The sequence below is a fragment of the Bos indicus x Bos taurus genome, chromosome 8, assembly GCF_003369695.1.
Source record: "Bos indicus x Bos taurus breed Angus x Brahman F1 hybrid chromosome 8, Bos_hybrid_MaternalHap_v2.0, whole genome shotgun sequence".
Classification (NCBI taxonomy): domain Eukaryota; kingdom Metazoa; phylum Chordata; class Mammalia; order Artiodactyla; family Bovidae; genus Bos; species Bos indicus x Bos taurus.
Window position 1 is genome coordinate 69,716,750 of NC_040083.1, and position 17,627 is coordinate 69,734,376.

The window sequence follows — 17,627 nt, forward strand, 5'->3', positions numbered from 1 at the left end:
CCTCCAGGGGATTGAATCCATGTCTTCTATGTCTTCTGCATTGGCAGGCAGGTTCTTTACCATGAATGCCACCTGGAAAGCGCACATTAAAAGAGGCCCAATTTACGGAAGTGGTCTGTTTACATGTCTGCCTTTTCTTTGATAGAATGGAAGATCCTCGAGGGCAGAAACTTTGTCCTGTGCTTGTTTGACTTTGTACTGCTGCTGCCCCTCCCCTCCAAGTAGCACTGGATCTGCTTTGATATGGTTTTACTAAATTAACGGACAAATTAATCAGATGCAAAGAAGCTCTTGATGATGCCAAGTTGCCACAGAAAGACGGAGATTGATGGGGGCTTTTGGAAAGACATGAAGTGGAAGACCCAAAAAAAGGCAATGGAAGACATTTTTTCTTCTCCAGAATGAAACTGCTCAGATGAGTGTATAGAAATGATGCTCCAAGATTTGCAAAAATCCAGGGAAATGGAACTTATGCCAGGAAGACTGCAGATTAAGTGATTTCAGGAATGTTCCATCTTACAAGATGAGAGCTGAGACGGGATGCGAATATGACCCTATTGGAGAAAAGCGGCCATCCACCAGCTCTTTGCCAAGGCAGGAAACATGGCCAATCCAGCCACAGATGAAGGAGGCGGCTGCCTTTGCAGCAGTTCCTCAGAGATGAGGCCAAGGGAAATTCCCATTCTGAGGTTGGACAGCAGAAAGAGTCATCCATCTTATTAGGGACTTGGCATCAAGGCAAATGGCAACAGGAGGAGAAAGGGTTTTCAGGCTGTGGTTCTCAAAGGAGGCAGCTTTGTCTCTCCTTGGACAATTTAGAGTCTAGGAATCATCAGTGGCCTCTGAGAGGATGTGGAAGAAGGGTAAAGAAGACTGCAGTAAGAGGGTGAGGAGGCCAAGCAGAGGAAGGGTGTTTGAAGGGTGAAAGGAGAGGCAGCATGAGAGGAGAGAGGGGGCATCCAGGCACAGGTCAGTGTTCTCCCCAGAGGCTTGGTGGGGGACGGGGCTCTCTCTGACCATCAGTTTTCAGAACGGGTTTGCTTTCTCTGTGATCTGGTCCCCACACTACCTCTCTGACTTCTTCCTATGCCTGACTCCTTCCCTGGCTTCTTTCCAGTCACTCTGGCTCCATGCGATTCCTTTAATAGTCTAAGAATACCATCATTAGGACCTTTACACTTGCCATCTCCTCTGCCCGGAGAGCTAATGCCCAAGAGGTCCCTGTGTGGCCAGCTCCATCATTTCCTGCGTCTGTGCACAAAGGCCCCTTCCCTGTTTGGTTGTCCTAGACCACCCTATAGTATATTTTAAAAATATATTTATTTATTTTGGGCTATGTCAAGGCTTAGTTGCAGCTTGAGGAATCTTTCATTGCAGCATGCAATCTCTCTAGTTGTGGAGCGAGGGCTCAGTAAGCCCCGTGGCATGTGGGATCTTAGTTCCCCAACCAGGGATCTCCTGCATTGAAAGGCAGATTCTTTACCATTGGACCACCGGGGAAGTCCCACACCCTATATAGTATTGTAATCAGCTCCCCAACACTCGTCATTCTTCTTACCCTTCTTCTCTGTGACACATATCACAACTTGACACAACATGTATTTACTTATTTGTTTTTTACCCGTTTCTTCCCTGGAGAAGAGAATCTTTGAGAGCAGAGGGACTTTTTCCTTTGTTCACGGCTATATCCTTCCACAAATATTTATTAAATAAGTGAAGCAATTAGCACCCTTTTATGAGACCATCTGCTGAGAGTCTGGATCTGAAATCCTGACTTTGCTTTTACGGGATATATATGATCTTGGACAAATCATGACCTGCTCCACGCTTGAAAAGGAGTGTTTTGGCCTAAATAGCCTCTCAAAGTCCCTTTGTTGTTAAGTCAATAAGTCACGTCCAACCCCATGGACAGTAGCCCGCCATGTTCCTCTGTCCATGGGATTTCCCAGGTGAGAACAGTGGAACAGGCTGCCATTTCTTTCTCCAAAGTCCCTTATGACTCTACAAACCTAGGGGAACCCGCCCAAGGGGGTGGGATGAGGTAAAGGCCCTGGCAACCCTGATTCCCTCAAGAACATCACTGTCGTTAAAGCCCTGGATGGCACTTCTGTTCCCAAACTAGGGTGGGGCAGGGGCAGCACCAACAGCCCTGGGGCTGGAGGCTGAGAACTGGCCAGAAGGCTGAGGTCAAGGACTGATGACTAAGACCAAGTCTCAGATCCAGGGTGAGGGATGGTTGGGGAAGAGCTGGGGCTGCTGCGTTTTATTTAAATCCCTGATAAGGATCAGGAAGCAGGCAACAACCTGATGACACATTAATTAACTTTGCAGATGATACTGGATCAGGAAGGTGTTACATCCACCCATCTAAGTGAGAGAGACAAAAGGACCAGGGAAGGGGTCAGGAACCAGGGCAGGAAATGGCAACAATGAGCAGCAACTGCGGCCAAGAGGGGACAGGACTTGTGTTCTCTGGGTGGATTGGGGGTGGGGTGGGTGGAGAGGACCCATTTTCAGAATATAGATGTCCAGTGGATGGCTGGGGTTGGGAGTGGCTTTGAGGACTGCACGTTCCTCTGGCTGTGTTTGGATCCGTGTACTGATCCCTGGTGGAGCCAGATGCCTCTTTCTCGCATCTGGGTTTGGAGGATGGGGAAAGAGGGCGGGGCAAGGAGCAAGCAAGATAAGTAGCATTTATGTTGCACCCACACTGAGTCAGGCATCGTACACATCACCTCACTTGAACCCCACAACAGTAATGATCAGACAGGAGGAAAGCGATGTCCAGAGAGACCAAGAAACTTGTTGACAGTCACACTGCAAGAAAGTGGCAGAGCTGGGTTCAGATCAAGGATGGATGATGACTCCAAAACAAGTTAAGGGCCCCAAGGGCACAGCTAGAGTAGCTGCTGGGTTATCTAACTGCTTCTCAATTTTCAGGACGGAGACCTGAGTAACAAGTGCCCCTAAGTAAGCTTTCCTTAGCACCCGAGGGTCATACAGGAGCAGGAAATTTTTCTTTCCTGCTCAGAGGGCCTGACCTTCCTAAGCAGTAGAGAAAAGGGAACAAGGAAGAATGGAAGACCTTTGGGTGCCTGGACCACCTGGATGGGCAAAGCACGCAGGAATAAAAGTGCCAGAGCTCTTGCAGCGTGTTGGTGAGAAGAAGCCAACGTTCCTGGAGGCCCAGCTCTGTTCTTGTCACTAATCTCTCTCCCTTTGGTGGAGACAGGGACCCGATGACTTCTGGGTAAGTGGTCAACCCCTGAGGTGGACCAGAACACAGGTCCACAGATAAGGGTAACTTCCCTCATGGAGGGCTGGGCTGTCCCCAGCCTCGGCAGTGTCAGACATTTCTTCTTCTCCAGGGAGCTGAGAAATGGAAGCATTCTTGAGCCTCTCACTAGAAACCCAGTGGGAGACCCCAGAGGGGGCTCAAGTCTGTTGTTGGCTGGAGCAGAAAAGAGCATTGGTTTCTGGTTGGGTGTGATACCACTGTGAACAGTCCAAGGTGAAGATGACGGCAGGCCCTGGGCAGGCCTCATGGGAAACCACTTGGAGGGCTAGTGATCATGCTCCACACAAATAAGAGAACATAATTGGAGTAATGATGGCATTAGAGGGTTGTAGAGTCTTGAAGACCCCTAGGAATGGATGAAGGAGGAGACCATAAGAGCAGGGTAGGGTGCCTGAGATCAAGGAATGACATTCCAAAAGCCCAGAGATTATGTCTCTCCTTTGTCCAGAGACCTTGAGAGCAGAGCAGGATCTCAGTAAGCCACCCCATATTCTGCTGAGTAGCCAGCACCATCTAGAACACTGTATTCTCTAATTCTTGTTTGCCACTTTGTGTCCATGATCTGTTTACATCACCTCCTTAGTAAGATTGCTCAGAAACCTTGCTTCTCACCACCTATATGTTTGTCAGAGAGGAAGACATAGTTTTTTCATGCCCATTAGGGGGGCTGAGGAGCACTGTGCCCCTGGTGGCCTGCAGGGGTGGTGGTGGCAGGGAAGACCCCAATTCCAGAGCCCACATGAAGGATGGGGATTGAGGATCCCATGCAGGAAGCTCAGGGCCTGCTCCCTTCCTGCCTGGGCATGACCCATTGGAGACTGTAGTGCAAATTGGGGAGAGCCCCACGGCACTGCCCCCAACCCTGCCCCCACCTCTGTTGTTGCAGGGAATAGTGAAAATGGTCAGCGTGGAAAATATTAGAGATGGCTGCATGGATGGGAACTTTCCAGCAAAAGGAGCAGTGAAATTTCAAGAGCTAGGATGCTGGGAGAAGCTGATGAGGCCAGACATGTTCCATGCCTTCGTAGATGACAGATGGGGGAGTGATGGTTTGCCCTAAAGACTGTCCCAGGGGCTGCCGGGACCAAAGGGCTCCAAGGGTCACTCAGATCCATCCCCTTTTGGGGAATTCACTCCTCCCCACACAAAGAGTGGGTTTGCTAAAAGGAGCCACTAGGGATAGATTTAGGATTACGACCTATTTTTAAAACCCCATGGCACCTTTTAGAAAGTCATTTTCTCCTAGTCATTAAGATTTTTGCCAGTATGATTTCTAGTCTTTGGGATACACAGAGGCCTCCTACTTTCCCCAGGTTTATTGTTCCAGGACACAAGGGGAGCCAATGAGGCCAGTAAAAGGCTGTTCACAACCCCTCACCTCCAGCAAGCAAATTCTGGACTAGCAAAAGGGGATCAGGAATGAGTGGCCACATGTTATTGCCTACACTCACCAGAATCCACCTTCCTATTCCTTTTTATATACTTGTGAATAATACATAGACACACACACACTCGTTCACTCACTCACCACCACCACTGAATAAAAATATAAGCTATTCCCTATTCCCTGCCCCCGGTTTTCACAAAGTATCACCTCATTTGTTCCCAATCCCAGTTCACTAAGTACAATTTTGTAGAGTCATCACTTTCAGTATGCCACTCCGAGGGGTGTGTATGTGTGTTGGGGGGCATCCTTTCATTCACCCCCAAACAACTTAGGGGTTTCCACACTCCCGGGCCTCTTCTTGGCAAGGCCTCCATGGATTGTTTCTCATGACAGCCCCATCCAGAACTTTCCTCTCCCCCACCCTCACTTCACCCATAAGTTTCAGGGTTGAATCTCCTCTCCCCACATTTACAAAACTCGGGCAGGTTGGGTTGGTGATGTGATGCTATCTGGGGCAGCCTTATCTACCTACAAAGTGTGAATCAGAGATTACACCACAGAGGGCTGGTGCCAGCCAGGCGGGCTGCCATATTGCCAAGTAGCCCAGTGGTTGAACCAGGTTGGGCTGAGTAACATGCACCAATGGGAAGCGAGTTTATTAATCAAGCTGCGTAGTACACTGTTGACGAAAGTGTCCCTCGGAACGCCGGGTTTGACTGGAGAAGGTGCACGTAGGGCTGTGTGCTAACTCTGAAGAAACCCAGTGACCTCTGATAATGTTCACTTGAAAAACACATGGAAATCTGGAAGGATTCATCCAGTTTAGCAAGGAGATGGACTATATTCTCCATCACTAGGACTTCTCGGCCATCTTGGATTCCTTGTGTTAAAAAAGGATACCTCCTTTACAGCTGTACACAAAGTTGCAGCTTGGAAATTTCCAAGTTTCATGAGGGCCAGAGAAGGGAATTTAAGATGGCAGCCAGTGACCTAGAGCTGTGTGGGTGAGAACATGAGAGACTGCACACTGCATTCTCTGTATTGATCTCTCACATCAAAAACATTCTTTTCTAAGCCACAGCCCACCTCCTCCACCCAGGTCTGCTCTCAACCAGAGATACCACCCGTATTTTTCACTCTGATGGGCCCGCATGGAGGGCAGGGGGCACGATAGAACAGTTTTCAAGCAGGGACATCACAATGACATCCTGTCACTGGATGGCTGGCCCGGTTGGCACCTCAGGTGCTGTTCCCAAGTCACAATGTCATGGTACACTGACACAGCTCTGTATGGTACAACAAGCTCCTACATGTTGCTGAGGCAGGTAAGATACAAAATGCATGGCTAAGAAATGCAAGCGAGTGTTTCAGGGGGCAGGCTGGAGAGGGAGAGACTGATCTGTCCAAAGACTGTTCTAGAACAAGCCTCCCAAGGATAAAGGATTCTATAAACGATGGGAAATAAGGAGCAGGATGGAGATGTGAACACAGGAAGGAAGTGGAGAGTACGTGTCTCTTCAAGAGAAATGGCAAAAGCTCTGGGGCTGGCAAATAAAGTCTGTTAAGGTAAAGCAAGGTTCCAGAGAACAAAGCTCAGAGGGTAGGGAAACCATTACTCCTATGGGAGATAGAAATTGTAAGATGGGAGGGATTACTGTTATAGAAAACATTCCCTGTATTTCTCCAAATTCCAGGGTTCTTTCTCTTCTAAGCATTGGATCCTTGGGTAGTTCATAAAAACTAGGACTCCCTTTTCCAGGTTGCTCCCTGTCCAAGTAGGACTGAGTTGTAGAGCTTTTAAACCTTATTTTTCCCAATTATCTGACCACAAGAAGAGCTCTCCCTCTCTCTAGTGATCTTGCCAACCCTGAAGAACCCCTCTCAAATCTCTATCTGCTTTTCAGTAGCTTTAAAAGCTCCAACTACAGCATGACTGAGTGTGGCTGCAGAGATACTCACCCCCCAACCCTGGGTCCGGCTCTGGTGCTCACTGTAACCACCAGAGAAGTAGATCCTAAACCAGGAGCTCCCCTCCCTTCTACCCTCAAATACCCATTAGAAACCAGAGAGAAAGAGTCCAGCCCAGAGTCCCATGAGCTTATCTAATCTGTTCGTCTAATCTCTCTGGCAGTTTGAGGCTCTCAGAAGGGTGGAGGAGAAACCTTAGAACCACAGTGGAATTCTCTGAGAACCACAGTAAACACGCAACATGGACCTGGAAACACCAGAACCCCACACAAAATTCTGACCACCTTCTAATAATGCCAGACTCCACCTTTCCACGGTAAAGAGTCTCAGAGAAAGAACCACAAAAACCAGGCACAAGCACCACCTATCAAACCAACTACCAGCCAAAAACAAAACAAGACAAAAAAAAAAAAAAAAAACACAAGCCAAACCAAAAGTTTATGCTATGAAAACAAGAAATAAAATAAGGAGATTTATAGGCCAGCTGATTGTCAGCAAACACAATATATTTACTGTATTAGCATTTGCTCACAGTGCAAATGGTACAACATGACACCATTTCAATATTTCGGTTTTTAAAAATGCTGTTTTCATTAACTATATTATATTGGCATAACAATGTGACAAAGGAGCAAATGAAATGTTGGTGAAGAATTTCACCTTTTCACAATATCAAGCATATTTTTTTAACCTTAGTATAAGGTACTATAAATCCAAGAAATAAAAACATCCACAAAATATATTACATCTGGTTTGTCTTTTTCTAAGTACTCAACTTTATACAAAAGTCTTTCAAAAAATATCATTCCCCATAGGTTTTCCTGTTTAAAACCTGATTTTTTTTTTCTCTCAGTTCACATAAGTTAGAGTGCATTTTCTCTTTTTTTTTTCCTCTTAAAACATGCAGACATATAAAAAATCTGGATAGCACAACCTTTTGGCAACAAAGTCATTTTTCTCTTAGTTTAGTTTAAATGTCTGAGAACAGTTTTATTAAAACAAAGGAAAACTCAGAATTATCATGCAGTGACATGCATAGATCAGAAGGAGCAAGGAAAAAATATTAAAGGGTTATCTGATTCCTCCTTCCAGCTTTGAAGTGACCAAAATTTTTGTTTGTTTTTTTTAAATAATCATCACATTATAAAAAGTATTCAGCAAAATACTGTCTCTGCAAAGAAAGATTTTACCCTTCAGCTGAAAAAATATGGGCCCTTCTGGCAAACTTCATCCACTTCTCTCTTCTTCTACAAAAAATCCAAGTACCTGGAAATCCACAATCCTCTTGCTCTATGATCTTTTCCCCCTTTCACTAGATTCCTTTTAGTATTATTTATCCACCACCAAAAAAACCGGTGCTTTTTTCTTAAAAAAAAAAAAAAAAAAGTGGGAAACGCATAAAGTGACTTTAAAAACAGACATTCTGTAAACTCCAGACCTGTCTTCCTTCTCTCTGGGCAGCTTACTGACCCCAGGAGAAATAACGCTAACAGGGAACAGTACATTCAGGCAAGACTGCACTGGAAGCTGTGTCTCAGGCCAGCTTCCCTACTACTCCACATCCAAATAGTTCCCCCTGTGCGGAGGAGGCTGGGGAGGAGGGGGTGCCTGAGAAGAGGTGAGGTAGGGCAGGGAGAAGGTGAGACTGGGGTATGGAAGAGATGTGCCTCATTCATCAACATGGATTAATGCAGACATCCCCATAACTTGAGGAAAATTTGGACACTGATGTGTGTCTATGTGTTTCTATGGATGCATATATACATACTCACATACACATACACACATAGGCAGATACAGTCTCATTGGTTCCATTTTTTCATAAAAAATAAATCGTTTAAAGCTGTATATGCCTATAAGTTCTTTTTATTCCAGTGCACTGCACGGGATTGCCAAGTACCTTAGAGATTTAATTTTGCTAGAAATACATACTGTGTGCAGGTTATATATATATATATGTGTGTATGTGTATATATATGTGTGTGTGTGAACACACACACATATTTATACACATCCATACATACACACATGCCATTTACCTAAATTTGAATTCTACCTGTTGTATGGATGATGACAAAGAGGGGAAAAAAAGGCTGCATTCCAATCAATGGTGGGAAGAGAAATGGGTACGTGAGTGAGAGAAAACAAAAAGATGGCGAAATGGGGTGGCTGGTTGAGGCCTGCCTTTTTGGAAAAAAGATTTGGAAAGAGATGGTAAAAGGCTTAGAGGGGAAAGGCGGGGGAAGGCAGAGAGCAAACTCAGATTTTTAAAAAGTGGGGCTGAGGAAACACATTTCTAAAAAGGCAGGTTCAAGGATGGCTGCTCCTTCTCCCCGCAGATCAAACTGCCCTGAGGCCTTGAGAGGGAAGCGCTCGGAAAAGGAGGGATTCTGAGGGGCCAAACCCTAAGCGGCGGTAGCAGCACCGCGGCGGCGGCATCCGAGGCATTTCTGTAAGAAACATTATTTCTGAGCAGATGGAAGACCGTCTCGTCCCGCCACGCGCAGGCCCCCAGGCTGGGACGTTTCCCTAGCGGCCTGGGGACCCGAAGTGGGGAAGAGTTTAGGGTGGACACAGCCCAGTTCAGCTCAAGAGTCTCACACACACGCGTGCGCGCGCGCGCACACACACAGAAACACACACACGCACACATAACACATACACACACGCGAGCACGCACACTCGCGCGCATCCCCGCACGCAGGCGCGCGTGCGTGCGGCGGGCAGCAAGCTCTGCGCTTTGGTGCGCTCCTTACCCCCTCCCCCTCTCGGGTCTTCGAGGGGGAATCGAGGGACACGTGGGGGGAACCGTGAGGTGCTTGGGTCCGGCGAGGCTTGGGCGGACCCCGCCTTCAGTCCCCGGCAGGTCGTTGGCCCGGCCCGGCGGCCCCTGGATCAAGACGATCCGAACTGAACAAAGCGGGCTAGACGCCACCTTTCCGCCCCCACGCCTTGGCTAAGGGGTGGGCAGCGAGGGGAAGGCGCCTCTTGCCCTGGCCCCCGACCGTCGGCCGATGTGAAAGGGTGGAGACGGGGGACAGCGAAGGGAAACAAGGGGCCTTACGTCCATGGAGAGACCAGGGCGCGGCCCCTGCGCCTCCGTAGCTAGCTTTTCGGCTGCGCATTCAGGCGAGCAGCCGGGAGACACTGAAGGGGAAAAGTGGGATCTGGGGGCCCGAGCCTCAGGCGCAGGTGGTGACCACAGGGGCCAGGGACACCGGGGCCGCCGAGGACGCAGAAGGCGCACCCCCCTTCTCCGCCTTCTTCTCCTTTTGCTTGAGGTGGATCTTGGCGTGGCGCTTGCGCTCGTCGCTGCGCGCAAACTTGCGCCCGCAGAACTCGCAGGCAAAGGGCTTCTCGCCCGTATGCGTGCGGATGTGAGTGGTAAGGTGGTCGCTGCGGCTGAAGCTCCGCATGCAGATCCTGCACTGGAAGGGCTTGTGGCCCGTGTGGATGCGCAGATGCCGGGTCAGCTCGTCCGAGCGGCTGAAGCGGCGGTCGCAGCCCTCCGCCGGGCACGCGTGTGGCCGCTCGTGGAGAGGGGTCTTGCTAGGTCGGTTGGGGTACTTGCGAGGCCGTATGGGCTTGAGCGTGAGCGGCGGCTGGGGCAGGCTGCCAAAGCCCGGGTGGATCTGCTTGTCTTTGAATGCCTTGATGGTCTCCAGCGGGGTAATAGGGGGCGGGTTGACCCGGATGGGGTCCATGCCCTGGAAGGGCTTGTGCTCCGGCATGGAGCCCATGTCGTTGGGGTGGTGGTATAGATTGTAGTCGGGAATCATGGGGAAGAGGTTGCTGTCCAAGGCCGGTTTGGCCGACTGGTAATCCTGGGGAGAATAGGCGAGCCCGGGGTTGCCCTGGGGGTCGTGGAAAGACACAGGCTCCGAGTAGAGATCACTGCAGTTAGAATAAGGGGGCAGCGCCGGATACATGGCCTCCACGTCCCCCTGCGGCGGCTGCACCATGCTGGCCGTGGAGGTCTGCGTGCTGAGTGCCCCAGAGGCCGGGGGCACCCCCAAAATGCCGGCGCTCATGAGGCTAATGATGTTGTCCTGGCACCAGTTGGAAGGGGAGTCGAAGGCGAACTTTCCCAAGTAGGTCACGGTCTTGTTGCCGGGGGCTGGCTGGAAGGAGCCCGAATATGAGAGTTCCGGGTTGGGCTTCTCGTTGGTCAGACCGATGTCCATCACATTCTCTGCGGAGAGCGGGGGAGAGAGGGGAGGGGTGAGTGAAGCCGAGTCGGCTCCCGGGCCGGGGCGCCCAGGTCCTTGCCCAGGTGTGGAGGGTGCGGCCGCGTGGAGTGCGCAGAGGATGGGATAAGAGGAAAGAAAGCTGCGCCCAGCGCAAAGCGGGCGGTGCCGCGCTCCCGGGCGCAACCTGGATACAGCAAAATACTACGGATCGGGGTGTGGAGTGGCTGCTGCACACACACCGCACACGCCGTACACACACACTCCCGTACCACACACACACACACACACACACACACACAGGCGCGAGAGCGAGAAGCATTGTTGTTATTCCCGAGGTGGGGCGGGCAGGTAGCTGCAGCTACAGGTAGTTTCAGACCCGGAGCGCGCCGGGCTCTCGCTCTCCAGCGCACACAACTCGGCCCTCTTCCCCTAGCCCTGTCCGCGCCGGACCCCGCGCCTTTCCTGCCCCGACGAAGCCCCCTGTGCGCACCGCGCCCGGGTAGCTGACCCGGAGCGCTCCGTCGCTTTGTCCTCGGCGCGTAGAGGGGTGCTGCCCGCAAAGGGAGCTCTCCCGCCGCCTCCCCCAGCCCCAGCCTCCTCCGGGCCTGAAGGAGCTTTCGGCTCCTGCGGAGGGGGAAAGCCTAGCCTCAGCTTAGCTAGAGTGGAGGGCGGCGGAAAACCGGCCGGTGTCTCCATGGCGGGAGTGGCCGCTCTTCCCAAGCTCCTCGGTCCGGGGATCGCCCCCCGTGGCAGCCCTCGGGCGGGTGGATCCCCACCTTCTCCCCTCCCCGCCGTCCCCACACCCCCACGGCTTTGCTGAACGCCCTGAAAAGGCAGCGTCGCAGTACCTCTCCCACCGCGGGGACTCCACGCCGCACATGGCTCCATCCCGGGTGGGAGGCTGAGGGAGTAAGGGGGGAGAGCGCGGGTGAAAAGGGACGTTGGGCTCCTCCCGGGAAAGGGGGCGATGGCACTACGCCTTGCGCGCAGCCCGGCGATCGCGCCCCCTAAGTGGAGAACCCCAGAGCCGCTCGCACCTACCTCCCTTTGGTCGGCGGCTGCCCCCACCCGGAAGAATCGAAGCCTCTACCGTGGCGTCGCCAACCGAGCCTTCCCGATCGGGGAGGGCGGGAGGAGTGGGTGGGAAAAGCAACTCGCCCCCCGGAAAATTCACAGCGCGCGCCCCCCCCCCCATCTCTCCATCCATCCATCCATCTATCCATCCGTAGCTAGCTTGTTCCCTCCTCCTCTTCCTCTCTCCCTTTCCTTCCTCGCTGCCTCGCCGCTTCCCCGCCGCCCTTACCTGTAGCCATCTGATTGTAATGGGCTACCGAGTCGCTGCTGCCAGAAAAGAGGTTGAGCGCGCTGGGGATCTCCTCGGGGTACAGATTGTCAGGCAGTTGGTTTAGCAAACTGCTCATGGTCACCGGCAGCTTCTCGGCGAGTTTGCCGGTCATAGCACTCCCGAGCTGCCGCCGCCGCCGCCGCCGCTTGCTCCTAACGCAGCTTCCAGGCAAGCGGCATCCGAGAGGCGATCGGTGGTGCAGGGGAAAAGCATGCGAGAGGGAAAGTTCGGGGGGAGGGGGGAGGGAAGAGGGGAAGGGGTGGGCCTGGGGAAGGGATCTTCTCTTTTTTGAGGGGTGGGTGGGGGAGAGGGCAAAGGGTGGGTAATCCTCTTGGATGCCTCAGCTGGCGCCGTGGTAGGAGGCTGGGTCGTGGTGGTGGTGGTGGTGGGGGGGCGTGTGCGCGAGGTGGGTGGGGGCTGGGTTGGGGTGGGGTGGGGAGATCTCGGTCCAAGGGGGTCGCACGCGGCCTCAATATTGATATCACCAACAGACGCGCGCCCGCGGCCCCCCCGCCCCCCAATCCGCCACCGCCACCGCCGCCACTGCCTCTGCCAGCCGCCTCTGCCGCTGCCGCTGCCGCTGCTACCGCCAGCACCAGCCCCGCCGCTTCCTAGCAAGCTCACTGCTGCCCAAAAGCTCCCAGCCAGGGAACTCCACCAGCCTATTTATCTGAGCCCCGGGAAAGCTCCGTGACGTAGCTGCCCATATATGGACAGACAAAGCCCAGCCGAAGGGGCGCGACGTCACAATGGAAGCTCCTCACAATGGAACATTAGAAAGCAGGAAGCGGGCCGCAGCCAACGTGCGGCGCCCGCACCGCTCGCGGATCTTAAAAAAAAAAAGAGAAATAGAAGAGAAGAAGGAAAGAAAATTCGAGAGGCGAGAGGAAAGAGGGATGTAACTGAAAGTGAAGAGTAAAGCGCGCAGCGCGGGGTCGAAAGAGCAATAGCCTCCAGTATGTTTATTTGGTGTCGGCACTTGGAGAGAGCGCGCTTATAGGATCGCAGGGCGGGGCGGGGGGCAGTGAGGTGGGGCGGTTTGCAAGTGGCCTCCGACGCTCTCCCCCCAGCAGGAAGAAAAAGGATTGAAAACACACAGCGGGGTTCCCTTTGCAGCCTGGGAACTTCTGGGGAACCCGGAAGGTGTGCTCTCCGACCCCGACCCGGCACGGCTCCTCTCCTGTCCAGGCCTCCTCTCACCTGGGACTGGGACAAAGTTCCTTTGAGGAGGATTCCAGCGGGTGAGGGGTCTCCGGTCCAGCACCTCGGGAACTTTTGTGCCGCCCTCCCTCGGGTTTGCCGCCCACATTCCTGCTGCTCCCTGGGCCCCTGACCCTGAGCTGACACCAGGCTGAGCGTAGTGTTGGGGAGATTGGTAGCTGCAGAACGGCTGCGCTGGAGGCGAGAACCCGCACCTCGGGAGGTCGAGGGTGTGCAATTTTGGTGGTGATGGAGTGAAGTCGAGGGGATAGGAAACATGTGCACCAAACCCTCCAAAAATCCCCTATTGGTTCCAAGCACCCCTTTGACCACGGGATGGCAGGAGGGCCCAGCAGGCCCAGACGCAGTCGCTGTGTAGTGCTTCCTGCGAAGGGCGCGCCACCGAGTTGCGGCAAGAGTCTGCCGAACCCACAGTCTCCGAACCACCGCGGCGACCTCCCCTGGTCTCTGCCCTCCCCCTCGCCTTACACGGGGCTGTCCCCGTGGCTGAGTGCCGGGTGCCCTGCAGTCAAGGGCCGCCTGTTAGCCGACCCCGAGCGCTGTCACCTCCCGGGGGAGGCAGAGATCCCGGGGGCGGCTGATACGTTCCCCGAGGCCTGTTCTCGGAGAGCGCGCGGCCCGGCCGCGGGAGAGGGGGAGAAGAGGAGAGGAGCGTGGGGGAACGACCCCAGATCACACCGGCTCGGCGTAGGAGGATTCCCTCCTCGGTGGCCGTGTGGGCGCGGTGGATCCCGCGGTCCCTGGCCCGGGAGCTGGGGTTGGGGGAACGTGCATTTCTCAGGGCGAGTGGGAGTATTGACAAGGAGGAGGAGAGGATCCCCGGGCCTCACTCCGTAGGAGGGCCACGCGGGCCGGGGACGTGTGGGAGGAACTCCCAAGCTGCTGCTCGTCGTGGGGGTGGATGACAACCTCGCTCTCCTCCCCTCCATTTCACTCGATGGAGAGCTAGGGGTGGGAGGGCCCGGTCTCCCCCGGATCTCCTCTGGTGCTTAGGAAAGGAGGGATTCCCGCCGCCCGCGGGCCCCCTCTCCCTCGCCCCTGCTGCCGCTCCCGCCAGGCTCCCCGCACCTATACCCGGGAGGTTCTGCGCCCCCGGGCTCTCCTCCGCCCGCGCGGCGCGGGGAGGGAGCGCTCTGCAGCGGTCCCCGGCTCCGGCCGGAATCAGGGCATGCAGCGCCTCCCGCCCCCGGCTCCCTCCCAAGGCGGTGGAGCGGGCGGGTGGGGGGGGGGGCGATTGGCCGGCCCGGGGGCGTGGGCGGCAGTGTGAGCCGGGCTGGGCGCGGGAGGGGCCTTGGCGGCTGCAAGGAGGGTCGCGGGGCGGCGGGCCAAGCCGGGAAGAGCCATACAAGGAGCGGATCCGGTGACGCGCCGGCCGCGCCCCTTCTCCTTCTCGATTTGGCTGCAGATTCCGGTCCCCGGATTTGCATATTTTGGCATCCAGTGGAAAAGGAAAGAAGAACGGAACCCGCAGCCTTTAAAGGAACCACACAGGCTGTAGCGTCACCTAGGGAGGCGGTCTAGGGGGCGTGAAAAATTAGCCAGCGGCTCCGGCCTCTGGCCGCAGAGCCTGGCAGCTGGGGAGAGACGGGGAGAGGCGGGGAGCAGCGACCCCCGGCGAGCATCGGCCGTTCCAGTTCCGGCCGTGGCCTCTCCGCGGCGCTTTCTGCTGCGCCTGCACCCGGAGGTGGAGAGGGGTTCTGTGGGTTTCTCTCCGGGGCCAAGAGACGCCGCGAGGTTAGCGGCCTTCAGGCGAGCCGCAGACACCAGTGGTGCCTGCAGTGCCCATGTTTCCCCGCGCGAGGCACAGCTCAGCCCGCGGGGGTGGCGGGGAGGAAGTGCGAGCGCTCCCGGCCGCCCAGCTCAACGCGGGAGGACCCTACCATGATGCACCCCCCACCCTCGTTGAGACCCGGGAGGGAAAGGAGATTGAGGAGCTGGAAACCCCGGGCCTGTTTGATAGGCACCCACAGTAGGAAAGGCAGAGGCCGGTGGGAGAATCGGGGATTCTTGAAAGCTTCCGGGGCCCCAAAGACCATAGAGGAGTGTAGCCATTCCAGAGGTGGGCCGCAGACACTTTTAGGCCGACTGGACCTATTGCATTCAAGGAGAACAAGAAGAGTTTGCAGGCCTGCTCCAGACCTGTTTGCTTGGTGAGAATGGGTAGGAGTCTTTTTTTGGGCAAAATGCCTGTCCCCTTCTTCCCTACTTGTCCCTGACCTAGAATGGGAGCCTTCAATTAATAAGTATTTAAAAAATAAGTATTCATTAAAACTTTAGTGTGATCTTGGGGAAATTTCTGAATCTCTTTCTGGGTCTCAGTTTTCTTGTCTGTAAATTAGGATAATAATAGTACCTATCCCTTAAGGGGGAGGGTCCCCTATGGCTCATGATAAAGAATCCACCTGTCAATGGAGGAGATGGGGGTTCTGTTCCCTGGGTTGGGAAGATCCCTTTGAGAAGGAAATGGCAACCCACTCCAGTATTCCTGCCCGGGAAATCCCATGGATGGAGGAGCCGGGTGGGCTACAGTCCATGGGGTCGAAAAACAGTCAGGACTTAGCAACTGAACAACAACAACAACAATCCCTTAGGAAGAACTAAAATTAGATAACGTCATAGAATACTGTTGCTAGATCACTAGCAGCACTCAATAAATGGCAATTATTACTGGTAAACTCTATTTTCCCCCACCCTACCATGTGACAGAAAAGCCCATTCCCCTTGTGTATCTTTGGGGTGAGTGTAGTTGACACAGGGAGTAAAAAGGGCCAGGTAGGAAACTCCATACCCTTCATCACACATATCAGTGTGATCATATACAGGAAGGTTTTATGTGTGAGCTTTACATCATCACAGAGATGGTTAAGGAATGGTCCCCACTCTGTGAGAACCCAGACAAGGATGGAGCCCTTGGTAGCTGGTGACGACATAAAGTAGAATACCAAGCAGTCATTCAGTTGCTCTTTAACACTCTGGAGCATCCTTCTAGACATGTTATGGAGGATGGCTGTGGCTTCAGGGTGGGGTGGGGATCCTGGAAGGATCCATGCTGGGGAAAGCCTGCCTCCACAAGCATAGGTCCTCACTGCCTGGCTGCTGGTCCGATTACAGCCCACACAGGTGTCCCCTGTCCATCTGGATGAAGGTGGCAAACAGAGGCCAGGGATCTATGGTGGGCACGGGCAACCCTGCCTATTAGAGTTGGGGTGGGAGGTGTGGAGTGGCCCCTTAGAGACTAACAGCATTCTCCCTCTGCTTGCTCCATCTTGAATTCAGCATAGGAAAAAAAACTCCCTTTCCCTCCAGTTTTATTGCCTCTCTGCCTCCTGAACAGGGGCTGAGGGTGATTGTCTCAGTTTTATTGGCGGGCTCAGGTGAGATTGCCAAGGGCCTAATTACCTGAACTGGAAGCCCCAGACTTGTTGGGGAGCGAGTAGGGCACTGGTTCAGGGCATCTTCACCCTGAAGATGGTGAAGGGCAAGGCTGTGGCTCTGTAGCAGGGCCAAGGCCACCCATTCCCCACTGCTTACCTCTGGGGCTACTGCTGCTTGTGGGGGCAATGAGTGTGTTTGTCTTGGTGAAAGAGTGGAGGAAAGAGGGGACTTGGCCCTACAAATCCATCACAGAAAAAGGCCAGGTTGGAACTCTGTCTTGCTCCTTAGTCACCTCTGCCCTCTGAACTTGAGCTCCTTTTTGCTAAAGATATCCAGTACTTCTCTGCTGTCTTATAAGAAAGAAGGCCTTATTTGGGGGAGAATGGATACATGTATGTGTATGGCTGATTCCCTTTGCTGTCTACCAAAACTATTAATATCACAACATTATTGATCGGCTCCACTCCAATATAAAAAAATAAAGAAGCCCCCAATTATTTCAAACTAAGGTGCTGGCAAGTTAATGACTTACCATCTCAGACAAGATTTGCCTTTTTATCAGAAAATGCTTGGAAGAGGGTAGTGTGTAACCAGAGGAAGTTAGCCCATTGTTAAGCATGGTGCCTGGAAAATGGTAGGAACTCAGATACGCTGATGGGCTGAGGTCTGACTGTGGGATGTCAGATCCAGTGACAAGGATTTGGAAGCTTGGGGTGCAGAGAACATCTGGCATTCCTCAAGTCACACCAGGCACCCATGTAGAGAGCCTACCCTGATGAGATTGCTCCTGAATGATAACTCCCTCAAGGGCTTCCAACTGCTTTCTGTTTTGGGGCACCCCAC

General features: G+C 53.5%; 1 protein-coding gene across 2 annotated transcripts; it reads right to left on the reverse strand.

Moving 5' to 3' along the window:
• Positions 1-7,138: 7,138 nt before the first annotated feature.
• Positions 7,139-12,691, reverse strand: EGR3 (early growth response 3). 2 transcript variants are annotated; one of them, XM_027549890.1, is made up of 3 exons: positions 12,147-12,225; positions 11,692-11,744; positions 7,139-10,845 (listed from the first exon to the last, which is right to left on the reverse strand). In XM_027549890.1, the coding sequence occupies exons 2-3, from the start codon at positions 11,729-11,731 to the stop codon at positions 9,836-9,838; spliced, it is 1,050 nt and encodes a 349-aa protein (XP_027405691.1). In that variant the 5' UTR covers positions 11,732-11,744; positions 12,147-12,225; the 3' UTR covers positions 7,139-9,835. The 2 variants fall into 2 exon arrangements, with proteins under 2 accessions (XP_027405691.1, XP_027405690.1); XM_027549889.1 differs by lacking the exon at positions 11,692-11,744 and having other exon boundaries at positions 12,147-12,691.
• Positions 12,692-17,627: the final 4,936 nt, after the last annotated feature.

Excerpts from the sequence above, each read along its gene's own strand:
- EGR3 (XM_027549889.1), bottom strand. The coding sequence starts at position 12,300 with ATGACCGGCAAACTCGCCGAGAAGCTGCCGGTGACCATGAGCAGTTTG. Across the intron at positions 10,846-12,146 it reads TTACAATCAGATGGCTACAG|AGAATGTGATGGACATCGGT; the intron begins GTAAGGGCGGCG and ends CGCTCTCCGCAG.